The sequence below is a fragment of the Myotis yumanensis genome, unplaced genomic scaffold, assembly GCF_028538775.1.
Source record: "Myotis yumanensis isolate MYYU_CA2020_CCGP unplaced genomic scaffold, mMyoYum1.0.hap1 SCAF_3, whole genome shotgun sequence".
NCBI classification, from domain to species: domain Eukaryota; kingdom Metazoa; phylum Chordata; class Mammalia; order Chiroptera; family Vespertilionidae; genus Myotis; species Myotis yumanensis.
The window spans coordinates 22748979-22764325 of NW_027223754.1; the positions used below are offsets into that span (position 1 = coordinate 22748979).

Genomic DNA, 15347 nt, shown 5'->3' on the forward strand with positions numbered 1-15347 from the left:
GAGCCTCTAGAGCCAGGGAGTGTCATGGGTTTCATTCCTCCAGTGAATCCTCTCTGCGCCACGGCCCGGCCATTCTCAGCTCAGTCAGTGCCCAGGACAGTAACATACCTAGGAGGCTTCCCACATAATCAATGCGAATATCAAATATACATACTACCCCCACTGATAACCGGAATTCGTCAGGCCACATGTATTTTCAATTCATCGAAAATGCATTAAGTGCTTGCTTGCTAAGTTTCAGGCGCTGAGCGACGTCAGGCAGATTCAAAGTCGCCCCACGTACCCCTCCCTCCTGCGTTCAGAGCCCACGCGCTAGGAGAGCGGGCGCGGCCGGCCGGAGAGGTGGGGGCCGGAGAGAACACTATTGCTGGTCCGGGGGTCCCTCCCGAAAGGTCTCTCTCGGCCCGTCCCCCGGAGACACAGCAGCGCCTGCCCTGCGCGTTCTAAGAGGGACCTCAGCGCCCCGGCCACCTGCACGGCCCGCGCCGGGCTCCCGGTCCTCCCCCGGCTCCCGATCCTCCCCCGGGCCGCACTCACTGGGTCTTCCTGCGGCCCTGGTCTCGGTGCAGCTCCCGCAGGTCCACCTCGACGCGCCCCAGGAACTTGTCGAGGCCGAGCAGCGCGCGGTGCAGCACGGTGAGCTGCAGGGTGGCGGCGGCCGCGGGCGCGGCCCCGGCGGACAGCAGCGGCGGCAGCTCGAAGGTGGCCTCCTCGCGCCACACGGGCGCGCCCAGGCTGCGCTCCGACACCGAGGTGGCGTACTTCTCCTTGCCCACCTGGATCACGGCGTACGCGTCGCTCGTGCCCCCGGGACCCTTGGCCCGCAGGCCCCGCGCCTGCAGCACCGTCACCTGCACGTGGGTTGGGGACCACACGGCCCCCGGGCCCCGGCCCGCCGCAGCCGCCAGGGACATGGTGACCGCAGGGGAACACTCTGCAGAGGGATGAGCTGATCGCCGCGACCCGCGGCCTCTAAGCCCGCCCCGCCGCCCCGGCTTCTTTAAGGCTTCCGGCCACACCCCCTCCAGGCCCCGCCTCCCGCTCCGGCCCCGCCCCGCCCACCTGCCGCGGCGCAGCCCTGCGGGGCCCCCGCGCTCGGGCGGGGCTGGCGCGGGAGGCGGGGCGGGGCGGGGCCGGCGAATTCCGGGCTGAGAGGCGGTCGGTCGGGGAGGGATGGAATGAATTCACCACCAGCAAAGGGCGCACGGCCCAACCGGAACTGGCGGAAGCCCTGACCTGGGAGTCAGACCTCATTTCCAGTCGGGCATTGCCCGTGTGGGGGCATTGCACAGATTACTTAGCATCTTTTGGGCTCAGTTGCTCCATCGGTGAGATGAGAGGACAGTCTAGATTTGCTGTAAACAACAGTGTAGCCTGGCACGTGGTGAGTTCTCAACAAGTGGTAGCTATGAAAGTGATAAAGAACATGATCCCAAATTCCCCGCCCTTTCCACTTCGGGTTGTTGACTGTGGAGGACGGTGGGTTCTGGGATGGTGCCAGGTGGGTGGGGAAGGAGGAGGGTCATTTCAAAGCCTGAAAAGGGGAAGGTAGAATGGGGGGAAGGCGGGACATGGGGTGGGGGGTATCCTATATTGCCCTGCTTTCACCAAATAAGGTGAGGCTAAGAGGAAATTAGAGAAGGGGAAGAAAGGGGAAACTGAAAACGGGTTGCCAAACTAGACATCGGGAGCAGCGGCTCCGCCCACCGCCAGTTCCCTATTTCTCCCTGGCTGGATGGACCCTCTTCGGTCCCCGCCCCCCCTCCTTTATCTCTTGACTCCAGTTAGTCATTCCCTTGTTCCTAATGTCCACTAGATTGGCCTATTCCCTCCATTCGCAATATCCTACTTCAAAGGCTTACCTGGACCATCGGATTGGAAAGGTCACTTTGAAAGTTGTTAGGTTTTACAGTTAAGGAAAGGCCCAGAGCGGAGAAGTGATGGGTTCAAGGCCCCACAACAGATCCAGGATTAGAGCCCAGGTGTCCTGACTCCCATCCAGTGTTTTTACTGCATCCCTTGCTTCTTCCAGATCCTCAGAACCCCAATCTTGGATTGCCACTAGTATCCCCCTGACCTCTAGGCTCTCCTCCCTTCCGTCCACACTGCACACTGCTGCACTAACCTGCTTGAAATCCTACCATGTTGCCTCACCTGCATTAACTTCAGACTTAGATAAGTAAAGGCATTCCTATTTGATCCCACCCTGACTCATTCTCCTCCATCTCCTGAACAAATTGTAGCCCAGAGAATCTCCCCATCTCCAGGCCTTTAGCACTCGGCTGCCTTGCCAACCTTTGACTACTCGAGTCCTACCCACCGCAAGGCTTCACTCAGATTCCTCCAAGATTTGGCTTTTGTTAGCCCTCTTCAGGGTAGGGACCAGGTGGTGACTTCTTTAACCTGTCTCCTCCACAGCCCCTAGCAGAAGCCTGAGTACACAGGAGGCCCTTGAGAAGTGCCATGGAATTGAAGAGTTGGAGGTTATTCCAGCCCATCATGAGTACACAGTGTTCTCTTTTACCATGTAGGGAGTTACAACACAGACATTATGCCTCAGGTTTGCAACTGAGGGTGGCTACAGTGTGGGAAAATCCTATTTAGCACGTTGTAAATATTTAATGTGATGAGAAGGGGAAAGGAAAGGAGGCACCAGACACGTAAAAGTCAGGAAAGCTTAACAGAACTCTGTTGTTTTCGTGCTATTTCCCCTTCCTGGCCATTTATTAACCTCATTCAACCTCACAGCTCCATTCATTACTATAAAGATTTATTGAGGACTTGCTTTGTGCTAGGTATTGCCTCTGAATGAGACCCAGTTCCAAGGCACACTATGACAAAAGCGATAAAAGAAGTCCTGGATTAGTATAATGCTTTGGGTGATTTGAGGAGAAAGTGATTTCTCTAAGCAAGTAGATTTTCATGAAGGATGTCGTATTGGGGTGGGTCTTAAAGGGTATAGCAGACTTGATGGGTAGAGAGGATGATGGGGGAAGAGCATTTCAGAAGGAGAGAACGGACCAGCCTAAGTAAAGGCATGGGGCCCAGAGAGTTCATGGCATGTTTAGGGGTTACGAGTACCCCATTGGGGCTAGAATGTAGGATATTTTAGGAAGTCACTGGGGACAAGTGGTGGAGATAAGATGGCCAAGGAAGTTGGGCCCAGATCGTGCAGATCACCAACTCCAGACTAAGGAGTTTATACTACGGTGTTAAACCAGGTAAGCCAGCCTTCAGAGGACTTTGAGCAGGGGCTGGATCCAGCTGTGCTTCAGGTTGTAAAGCAGGTATGAGCAGCAGTAGCTCAGCAGCCAATAGCAGAGCAGGGCACAGCCAGATACCTTCCTTCATTTTCACCTGGGGACATCTGCCTGCAGCCCCATTCTGTCCCAGCCCTTACCCATTCTTGGTGTCTATTCCGTATTGGTACTGCATCAAATAAGGCATAGTCTTCCCTCTTGGTTGTCCTACCCATCTACTGTTCCACTAGGGAGTTGGGGTCAAAACTGACCCTGGGAGTAAAGTTTTTCAGCTCTGGCCACCCCTCCTCCCTCACATTCACACTGTTAGTCCAGCCCCCGAAATACAGAGAGCCAGGAATGAAACCCAGCTGGACAGACTCACAGGCTGAGTATGACATGACGCATTCCTTCCATTCATGGAAAGGATTAGAGGACAAAGTGGGGGGGGGAGGGGCATAGTGGTGAGGGGAGGGGAAATTGTGAGCACCTGTGACCTCACGTGTTTGGGTTTCTGTCAGTCACAAATAGGCTCTGTGGTAAAAAGGGGAGGTGGTAGGTTGGGGCAGGGCAAGGCTGCCTGGTCGACTTCAAGAAATCGAGATCAAGAACCTTCTCTCTAGCCCCTGGCTGATTTGGCTCAGTGGATAGAGTGTCGACCTGCGGACCGAAGGGTCCCGGGTTTGATTCCGTTCAAGGGCACATGCCCGGGTTTCGGGCTCAATCCCCAGTAGGGGGCGTGCAGGAGGCAGTCGATCAATGATTCCCTCTCATCATTGATGTTTCTATCTCTCTCTATTCTCCCTTCCTCTCTGAAATCAATAAAAATATATATTTTTTTAAAAGAACCTTCTCTCTAGACACTGGACACTAGCAGAGTTAAAACTCAGAGGAGTGGACTCACTGGAGGCAGCAATTGGACGTCTGTCAGAGAAGAGAGTCTCCAGGAGGTCCAGACAGGGCATGCTTGGGAATTGGCTTACTGCTCCCTAGATGCCTGGATGGTCCTTTTCTCCCCTCCTGCACTCAGAGCACACTGTCCCTGGAGACTCACTCCCTGACCGCCCTGGAGTGAGAATCTGTCTTCTCCCCACTTTACAGACTCACAGTCTGCGGTTCTGGGGCGGTAGGCCCTGTAGGTTCACCGAATTCGAGTGTTTGCAAACACCTCCCACAGACAGGGTGTGCCCGATGACTGCTCTTTCCTCTCACCCTGCCCCGCCTCTAGCTCTGACTGAAAGAGGAGTTTCAGTCGGCCCAGAGCACATGGACAAGGCGCCGGGCAGGTTAGACTGGACAAGTTAGCCGCCTGTCCTCTCCCAAAGCAGCAGAGCAGAGAGGCCGACTCCAGTAGACCAGCCTGACCCTGGGCCTCTCTGCAGGCAGCACCCACTGGTGCAGTTAGATCAGGAGCAGATTGTCTTGTAGGTGCAGCTGGAAGAATTCCCCTCTAGGGACATTGTGTGAGGCCATGCTAGGGGCCGGGAGGTTGGGCATGCCTAGGGAGGGACTTTTGCTACCCTGCTACTGCCAATCACTCCTGCCCACAGCTCCTCAGTGTCCCCCAACTGCAAGAACGCTAACTCAAACTCATCTCTGGGGACTCTGGATGGGCCAATGTGCTATCCTAAGGGAGGAGCACAAAGGGGCTGGGAATGGCTGCTTGTCTTTCTCCTTTGTCTCAGACTCTGAGGTGTGGTGACAAAAGTCCACACACATGACTCATTCACTGTGGACCTTGGTAAACAGCCCTCTGGTTTCTCTAGGTTCTTGGCTATTCTGGGACCACTCAGCTGACCAAGGAGACTACCTTTCAGCTGTTAGCTAAGGGGCTTCCAGCCTCACAGACATGGCTCACCGTTTCCCATTCAATCTTGTTAATGGTCTTTGTTTAACAAAGCTTTCGTCATAGTCATAGGTAACACAAAGGTATTATCTTTCCAATGTGGCAAGTCCCTTCCAAAAAGCCTTTAAATCTCCCAACTAGAAGGCTATAGGGAGTGTGTACCCCTTACCTGCCCACTCTCTGCACAGCCTTTCCTCTGTCTCTCCCTTCAGAATCGTTTCTTATTTCCTAGCTTATTTCTTGTTCTCTGATTCAGCGATTGTTTTTATTCACTTGTACACATCTCAAAGGCTGGAGGTGTAGTCCTCTCCCAATGCCTTGCAAATAAAAGGCAGTTCAAGTTAAGTAGAAGAGATATAAATGGCTTTTAAGCCATCAGCATTAATCCATCCATTCCTGCTATCACCACCTTTAGCCTTACCCTATATAGCCATCTTTTTTAAATTAAGGTTTATTTTGTCTGGACATAATATATATATATATTCATTGTATATATGACATGCTCTACCTTTCCAAAGTAAGTTTCATAGCATAAGAGGCAAAGCAGACCTTTTGAGTATCTATTCCACCTTGAGTTGTCCCATTAGAACAGTGGTTCTCAACCTTGGCTACACATTAGAATCACCTGGGAATCTTTTTAAAATCCTGATTTCTGGGCCTCATCCTCCGGAAATTCTGTTTCTTTGTTACTAATGTTGTGGCCTCACCCCATAACAAAGAAACAGAATTTCCGGAAGATGAGGCCAAGAACTCAGGATTTTAAAAAGATTCCCAGGTGATTCTAATGTGCAGCCAAGGTTGAGAACCACTGCATTAGAAGCTATCCCTCAGGCTGTTGTTCTCAGCCTCTCCCATGCATGCCATGAGCTTCCACATTCTCAACTGCTGGAACTTCTGGACACAGAACCCCCTGCAGTAGAGCTGACCAAGAGGTGGGTGTGAGTGGACCCACCATCCCTTTTCTCCTTTTCCCTTTTGATGCCACAATACATGACACAGGGCTGATGGGTATGTTGACTTTTTAAAGTATAGTTGGCATACAATCTTACATTAGTTTCAGGTGTACAACATAGTGATTCAACATCATATACCTACGATGTGGTCGCCACAGTAAGTCTGGTAAACATCTACTGTATCACTATACTGCATTGCATCCCCATGTCTTACTTATTTTATAACTGGAAGTTTATACCTCCTAGTCCCCTTCACCTTTTTCATCCATCTCTCCCCCACCTCTCCCCTCTGGCAACCAGTTTGTTCACTGTATCTATGAGTCTGTTTCTGTTTTGTTTGGTTTGGTATGTTGACTTTTGACCCTAAGGAATTATAATGTCGGCCTGGAAGCTTAAAGCTGAGCCCAATATGACATTTCACAAAGTCCACAGGGGAGCACCAGAATAAAGCTCTCTACCTAGGGGTCTTCTCTAGGAGGCAAAACCAGGTTCTCTCCATAAGTGCCCTCTTCTTACCCACCTCTATAGTCACTCTTTTTTTTTTTTTTTAAATATATTTTATTGATTTTCCACAGAGAGGAAAGGAGAGAGATAAAGAGCTAGAAACATCGATGAGAGAGAAACATCGATCAGCTGCCTCATGCACACCACGCACTGGGGATGTGCCCGCAACCCAGGCACATGCCCTTGACTGGAATCGAACCCGGGACCCTTCAGTCCGCAGGCCGACGCTCTATCCACTGAGCCAAACCGGTCTCGGCAACTCTATAGTCACTCTTATGCCTCTCTGCCCATCTTCAGGAAATCCTACCCCCTACCTATCATAGGATGCATAACACCTTCCCAAATCTGAATCAGTCACCCCAACCACCCACACTCTGAGTTCCAGTGAGGAAAATCAGTGACGCTAAAGTCTTACAGAACAGTTAAGAAACAAATTACCACAGTCAGTTCCATGCCATGATTGGGCCCTCCAATTCAACTTTTCCTCAAAACCTGTTAGACTGAAAATATATGCACATGTCACAGAAACAAACATTCCTGAGAGATGGTACCACCTAAACCCATGGTTGGCAAACCTCGGCTCACGAGCCACATGCAGCTTTTTGGCCCCTGGAGTGTGACTCTTCCACATAATACCACGTGCGGGCGTGCACGTACAGTGCGATTGAAACTTCGTGTCCCACAAGGCTTTTATGCTCCTAGATTTTCAACGCAGCAGAGGAACCATAAGTAGAATCACAGGATAATATATACAAATATATATATATAGTTATTTAAAAAAAGGCAACTGAAAGTAATTAGACTTCTTAAGGAATCAATTTATTTCAGGAGACAACACATGGTTATTTAATCTCCGGTACTGAATAGTTTTTTTTTCTTTTTTCTTATGTTAGTTTTTGTTTTTAAGTGTGAATGCAAGTAATTAATGAATACAGACTTGTGGTTCTAAAGTTCCTGCTGTCATCAATTGGGCAACAAATGACCCACTGGAAAAGGAGATCCACTTAAGAGATCTCTGTATCTTATTCTGTGACTAAAGTGATACACTAATCACAGGGAACCTAGAATGAGTCAACATTTTCTCCCACTCCTCCCTTAATCTTTTGGTTATGCTTTGAGCCCTGCAAGAATGCTGGATAAATGCCTTGAAGTTTGCAGGAGTGTATTTTTTTTAGCGAGTATGATTTGCATGTCTTGCCAGGAGTTAAGCAGCCTCTGTGGGGTGTTGGGGAAATATTTTCTTTCTTTTATTTTTTTGTTGGGTGGGGCTAGGGGAGGGCATTGAAGTTTTACAGTTCTGGAATAGTTGGTGGTACATAGTTCACTTGGCTTTAGTTACATATTGGACTTTAACAAGTGAAGAATCCATGAGTGTCATTTAAAGAAAAGTAACATAACAAACAATTGGCTTTAGATATTTAATATAAAAAAATACTCCTGTGCCCATCTTTTAATGTAATTATATAAGTGGGAGCAAAAATATATTCTGCTTTTCACCTGTAGGTGCTCCAGACTTGCTCTCTGTCACTAACACTAAATGTGCTGTTTTCCTTGTTTTTCATCAAACATCTAAAGAGAAACTTCTGTACCTTTTTGTAAATTCTTTTAATTTCTCAGAAATATCCTAAAGGGAAGAAAAAATTCCATGAAAACTAAAACTTTTAATGTTTTTAGCCAGAGAGGAGATAATAAACCCTGCCAATAGGAGATGTGTTTTCATGCAAATTATACTTCTGAGCTTATTAGCTTTCTAATTATATCTTAATAAATATATTTTATTACTAGAAAAAAAAAAAGAAAAGAAACTTCGTGTCCCATGTGCAGAAGTCGGTATTTTGTGGAAGAGCCGGTATTTTGTGGAAGAGCCACACTCAAGGGGCCAAAGAGCCGCATGTGGCTTTCGAGCCTCAGTTTGTCGACCACTGACCTAAACCCATGAGAAAGAAAATATTGTTGTAGTCATTCATAATTTTTAATAAATATATGTATTGAAATCTAACGTGTTCAGGAAATAGAATAAAAATGCTTGTATAACATAGGAACAGATTTTTGTAAATCAGCATGCAAGGTCACACTTTCATTGATTTTAGAGAGGGGGGAAGGGAAAGGGAGGGAGGGAGGGAGAGAGAGAGAGAGAGAGAGAGAGAGAGAAACATTGATGTGAGAACAAAAACATCCATCGGTTGCCTCCCACACAGCACGCTAGTAAGGGAGAAGTTGCAATTCTGCCTTCCTGTGGAAATTTGAAAAGAGCACCCTAATAATGAATTCTGCCAGTCTGAAAAGAAAGCCCTATTGAGAGACCTAGAGGGCAAGTCAATGGTTTTTAGTATCTTCCCTATATTGTTCAACCATCACCACTATGTTCTGATCATTCCAGAACATTTCCATCACAAGAAAAACAAACCCCATACCTATCAGCAATCAGTCCCAAGTCCTCCTCCCCCATCCCTCAGCTACTACTAATCTGCTTTCTCTCTTAATAGATTTGCCTATTCTGGATATTTCATATGAACAGAATCATGCTGTATGTGACCTTTTGTGTCTGGCTTCTTTTACTTAGTCTAATGTAAGGCTAAGTAAAAGAAGCTTCATCCAGGTTGTAGCATGTGACTTCATTCATTTTTATGGCATTACCTCAGTTTTTAGCTAGGAAAGGAGTGAGAATTGGTTCATTGGAAACCTGGAAAATAAAAAAAGTAGAAAAAAGTTTTTAAAAATCACTTATATTCTGCCTTGGAAAAATAACAACTGTTACTGTTTCATTGTATTTTTCCAGTATTTTTTCTATAGACATATTAAGTGTAGTTGATGTTATACTGTGTACAAAATATATATAATTTGTGTCCTATTTTCCCATACTTTCTCATTTTATTAGACAATTTCATATAGTTAATTCCCAATGGTTGTTTAATTTCATTATGTGAATGTAAACTAGTTTCTTTAACCATCTCCCTATTATCGAACATAACACTATAACACTCACATGAAGATCTTTGTGCATAAAACACTGTCCATATTTAGGTTTATTTCCTTAGGATATATTTTAGAAAATGCTCAAAAGCTGTGAGCATTCTTAATGTTCATTATCCATATGACAAATATCACTCCCCTAATAACAGATTAGAAAAGCTATTTTACCCAACCTTCACCAATATTGAGTATTATACACTTTTTTAAATTGACTTCAGAGAGGAAAGGAGAGGGAGAGAGATATAGAGACATCAATGATGATAGAGGGCCATTGATTGGCTGTCTCCTGCATGCCACCCACTGGGGAGCAAGCAACCGGAGCATGTGCCCCAACCTGGAATGGAACCACTAAGCCATGCCAGGCTGGAATATACACTTTTTATATATGTTAATTTGATAAATTAAAATGGCAATTGCTGCATTTATGCAGTACAAAGTAGTGCAATTTGCATTTCTTTGATTTCTAGCAAGAATGAATGTTTTTTCATATGTGTCAATCAACTATTTTATTTTACATGTGAACTGTCCATTTATATCCTTTGCCTGTCTTTTTTCCATCTGGAACCATGGAGGGTGCAAAAGAGAAGAAGAAGAAGAAGGTTCCTGCTGTGCCAGAAACCCTCAAGAAAAAGCAAGGAATTTCGCAGAGCTAAAGATCAAGCTCCTGAGAAAGAAGTTTGCCCAAAAGGTGCTTCGAAAGGCAAGAAGGAAGCTCATCTATGAAAAAGCCAAGCACTATCACAAGGAGTACAGGCAGATGTACAGAACGGAGATTCGAATGGCCAGGATGGCAAGAAAAGCGGGCAACTTCTAAGTACCTGCTGAACCCAAGTTGGCATTTGTCATCAGGATCAGAGGTATCAATGGTATGAGCCCAAAGGTCTGAAAGGTGCTGCAGCTTCTTGGCCTTCTCCAGATCTTCAATGGCACCTTTGTTAAGCTCAACAAGGCTTCCATTAACATGCTGAGGATTGTGGAGCCATACATTGCTTGGGGGTACCCAAACCTGAAGTCAGTAAATGAATTGATCTACAAGTGCGGTTATGGCAAAAACAACAAAAAACTAATTGCCTTGACAGATAACTCATTGATTGCTCAATCTCTTGGTAAATATGGCATCATCTGCATGAAATATCTGATTCATGAGATCTACACTGTTGGAAAGCACTTCAAAGAAGTGAACAACTTCCTGTGCCCCTTCAAGTTATCTTCCCCATGAAGTGGGATGAAGAAGACCACCACAGATTTTGTAGAAGCTGGAGATGCTGGGAACAAGGAAGACCAGATCAATAAGCTTATTAGAAGGATGAACTAAGGCAGCAGTTCTCAACCTGTGGGTCGCGACCCCTTTGGGGGTCGAACGACCCTTTCACGGGGTCGCCTAAGACCATCAGAAAACACATATATAATTACATATTGTTTTTGTGATTAATCACTATGCTTTAATTATGTTCAATTTGTAACAATGAAATTGGGGGGCACCACAACATGAGGAACTGTATTAAAGGGTCGTGGCATTAAGAAGGTTGAGAACCACTAAACGAAGGTATATACCATGCTTATTTTTGTAAATCTGGTCAGTTAATAAACTGAGTCTTCAAAATTGAAAAAAAATACACACACACACACACACACACATATACATATACATATACATATCTCCTTTGCCTAACTTTTCTGTTGGGGTCTTAGTGCTTGTTTACTAATTTATAAATATGTACTGTTATGTAGATATTGACCCTTTGTATAGTTTCTGATACTGTAGTCTATTTTTCCCCTCCATATTTGTCATTTATCTTTTTAAAAATAAATTTATTGATTGACTTTTAAAATATTTTTTTTTTAGATATATTTTATTGATTTTTTACAGAGAGGAAGGGAGAGAGATACAGAGTTAGAAACATCGATGAGAGAGAAACATCGATCAGCTGCCTCCTGCACATCTCCTACTGGGGATGTGCCCGCAACCCAAGTACATGCCCTTGACTGGAATCGAACCTGGGACCCTTCAGTCCGCAGGCCGACGCTCTATCCACTGAGCCAAACCGGTTTCGGCGATATTGATTGACTTTTAGAGAGAGAGGAAGGGGGAGGAAGAGAGTGAGAGAGAGAAACATCGATTTTTTGTTCTACTTATTTAAGCATTCATTGGTTGCTTCTTGTATGTGCCTTGATCAAGGATCAAACCCTCAACCTTGGGGTATCAGCAGCATACTCTAACCAACTTAGCTCCCTGGCCAGGACCTCGTTTCATTTTAACAAGCTCCATAGGTAATTCTGTTTCTCATTTAGATGGAACAGCTAATGCAGACTCCTTGGGGCTAATGGAGGACAGTGTGGCTGGAGCTAAGTGGCTGAGGGGCAGGGTAGTAGCAGTGAAGGTCTGTCATTTACCTTTTAATTTGGTCATTCATGTTTTATTTTTGTACAGACAGAAAGATTCTTTTTTTTTTTTCCAAAAAGATTCTTTATGGGGGAAGAGGGTAATGTTTTCCATTGCTGTTAAGCTTAGAACAGTGGTTCTCAACCTTCCTAATGCCGTGACCCTTTAATATAGTTCCTCATGTTGTGGTGACCCCCAATTTCATTGTTACAAATTGAACATAATTAAAGCATAGTGATTAATCACAAAAACAATATGTAGTTATATATGTGTTTTCTGATGGTCTTAGACGACCCCTGTGAAAGGGTCGTTCGACCCCCAAAGGGGTCGCGACCCACAGGTTGAGAACCCCTGGCTTAGAAGGTAAATATTCACTTATATTTTTCACATAGCCTTTTTGGCTGGAATTTTTACTATTTTATGTGTTAATCTCTCTGGAATTGATATTGGTATATGATGTGGTATAAAGATAAATTTTATTTTTTTCCACAAAGTCCTAATTAAGTATTAAGACATAACTTATTGAATAATCGCACCCTTCCCTTATTGGATTTATGATCCTTCTTTATTGTACAACTAGAGGCCCGGTGCACAAAAATTTGTGCGCTGGTGGGGGGGGGAGGGGGTGTCCCTCAGCCTCACTTGTGCCCTCTCACAGTCTGGGACCCCTCCGGAGATAACGACATACTGGCTTAGGCCTGCTCCTGGGTGGCAGAGGGCAGGCCCAATCCCTAGGTGCAGCCCCTGGTCGGGCTCAGAGCAGGGCCAATTGGGGGGTTGGGGTGCCGCCCCCTGTCACACTCAAGGCAGGGTAGATGGGGAGGTTGCTGCACCACCCCCTGTCACACACAGAGCAGGGCCGATCAAGGGGTTGGGGAGCTCCCCCCTGTCACGCATAGAGTAGGGCCAATAGGGGAGTTGGGGCACCGCCCCCTGTCACACACAGAACAGTGCGGATCAGGGAGTTGGGGCACCGCCCCCTGTCATGAACAGAACAGGGCGGATAGGGAGGTTGTGGCCCTGCCCCCTGTCACACACAGAGCCGCAGGGTGATCAGGGGGTTTGGGCTCTGCCCCCTGTCACGCTGCTCCAGGGGCCAGGAGGCCTCACGGCTCTGCTGATCCCAGTGCCGGGAGGCCTCGCGGCTCCACTGATTCCAGTGCTGGGAAGCATATTACCCTTTTACTATATAGGGTAGAGGCCTGGTGCACGGGTAGGGGCTGGCTGGTTTGCCCTGAAGGGTGTCCTGGATCAGGGTGGGGGTCCCACTTGGGTGCCTGGCCAGCCTGGATGAGGGGATAATGGCTGTTTGCTGCTGGTCACACCCCCTTCAGGGTGGGGGTCCCCACTGGGGTGACTGGCCAGCCTGGGTGAGGGGATGATGGCTGTTTCCAGCTGATCACACCCCTTTCAGGGTGGGGGTCCCCACTGGGGTGACTGGCCAGCCTGGGTGAGGGGATGATGGCTGTTTCCAGCTGATCACACCCCTTTCAAGGTGGGGGTCCCCACTGGGGTACCTGGCCAGTCTAGGTGAGGGGCTGAGGGCCATTTTCAGGCTGGTGGGCGACTGAAGCTCCTAACCTCTCCTTTTTTTCTTTTGTTTCTTATTCTTGGATTTATTTACCTTCTATGGCTGTCACTGGAACTGAGAGCCGGCTTTCTCTCTGAGGCTCGGCTCCAGCTCTGAGACCTCGGCTGCTGAAAGCAGGTATCTGGTTTGTTTGGGTTCTATAATCGAAACACTATTTCAACTCCAGCTCTGAGGCCCGGCTGGCTGAAAGCAGGTTTCTGGGGTTTTGTTTAGCTTCTATATTTGTAACAATGTTTCTTAAACTGCAAGCTCAGAGGCCGGCAGTGGCAGGCAGGGAAAGTTGGTTTCCTCCGTCACTGAAGCAAGCAAGCCTCCTGTTCACTTCAAGCTGCCTGGCTGCCGGCTGCCATCTTGGTTGGCAGTTAATTTGCATATTGACCTGATTAGCCAATGGGAAGGGTAGCGGAGGTACAGCTAATTACCATGTTTCTCTATTATTAGATAGGATAAATTCTATGGTACAGGGTCTGTTTGAAACATCTAGAGTACCTGAGTGATTTTAACTATCTGATTATGTTGGATGGTTGGGTCAACTTACACACTTCTGTGCCTTATAAGATATCCACCCTATATTATAAAAGCCTAATATGCTAAGTGTCCGTCATTAATTATATGCTAAGGTCGCTCAACCGCTCACTATGATGTGCACTGACCACCAAGGAGCAGACAAACAACCAGTCGACCAGTCACTGTGACATACACTGACCACCAGGGGGCAGGCACTCTGACCGGTAGGTTAGCTTGCTGCTGGGGTCTGCAGATCAGGACTGAGCAAGACAGGCCAATCATGCCCTGGAGCCCTCCTTCAGTCCCTCCCCAGTTGGCCAACCTCTCGCATCCCTCCCCGGCCCCGATCGTGCACTGATGGGATCCCTCAGCCTGGCCTACACCCTTTCGCAATCCAGGACCCCTTGGGGGATGTCATAGAGCCGGTTTTGGCCCGATCCCGCAGGCCAGGCCAAAGGACCCCACTGGTGCACGAATTCGTGCACCAGGCCTCTAATATATATAACCTGGGAAGGCTCCTCTTTGCTCCATTTTACTGGATCCTGATATCACAGGGTAAGAAAAGATTTCAAAATGTCAGTGGACAAGGGCACTCCCTATTTCTGTCCAGGCCTTGCTCTCTTACCTCTAGACTTGAAAGAGGTGTATGAGTGTAACCTAAGAGGGCAGCACTATCGAGGCAAGCTAGAGATTAGGGAAGGCGGGGGTGGGGGGACTCCTCTGATGGAAAATAATATTAAAAATCCCATGCTATCACTTGAATGATTTAGTTTCATGTTTTCTGCGTACATTCTTCTTATCTCATAGTCTTTTTAGAAGTCATTTCAAATGTTCCAGCTTTATGAGTTTAAAGCTGTAGAAGCTCTCCAGGAACTATGAAGGGAAAGGTCATGAGTCCACAATGGCAAAATGGTTAAAGCAACACAGCCTCCCAGCCCCGCCCCATCCTAAAGCTTGGAGGTAACAGCAGATGCCCAGGGGAGACATCAGGAATGCCAGGGGTCAAAAGTGAAAGCTATGTGGTCCTGTCCTTTTTCCCCGTAGGAGAGCTTCTTTCTACCACCAGTCTCGGGAGATGTTATGGTCACTAAGGGATGTGGTCATTTCCTCACACTGACGCAAGGTTCAGCCACTATCACAATATCTAACCTTTTAGAGCCATGTTTTTCTTTGTTTACTTGTCTCCAGCCCTGTTTCAAAAAGAATGCAATGCTGTTTACAGAGCCACATAAATGAAGTTAGATGGCATCAATTCCTGGTAGAAAACCCCACGAGAATGGGGAGGCAGAAGTGAAACAGGGCAGGGACAGGGAAGCGTGCTGAGTGGGACCGCGTGCTGTAAAGTTCCAAA

The 15347-nt window shown here is 47.2% G+C and overlaps 1 protein-coding gene and 1 pseudogene across 2 annotated transcripts in view; one reads left to right on the forward strand and one right to left on the reverse strand.

Annotated features, from left to right (window-relative positions):
* RAB11FIP1 (RAB11 family interacting protein 1) overlaps positions 1-957 on the reverse strand; it is a 31324-nt gene extending 30367 nt beyond the window's left edge. For both annotated transcript variants that reach the window (XM_070408391.1, XM_070408390.1), the window contains exon 1: positions 538-957. In XM_070408391.1, the coding sequence (XP_070264492.1) occupies positions 538-914 (377 nt within the window). In that variant the 5' untranslated portion in view covers positions 915-957. The remainder of the gene's footprint in view (positions 1-537) is intronic.
* A 9121-nt stretch (positions 958-10078) lies between these two features.
* Positions 10079-10830, forward strand: LOC139004881 (large ribosomal subunit protein uL30 pseudogene; annotated as a pseudogene).
* Positions 10831-15347: the final 4517 nt, after the last annotated feature.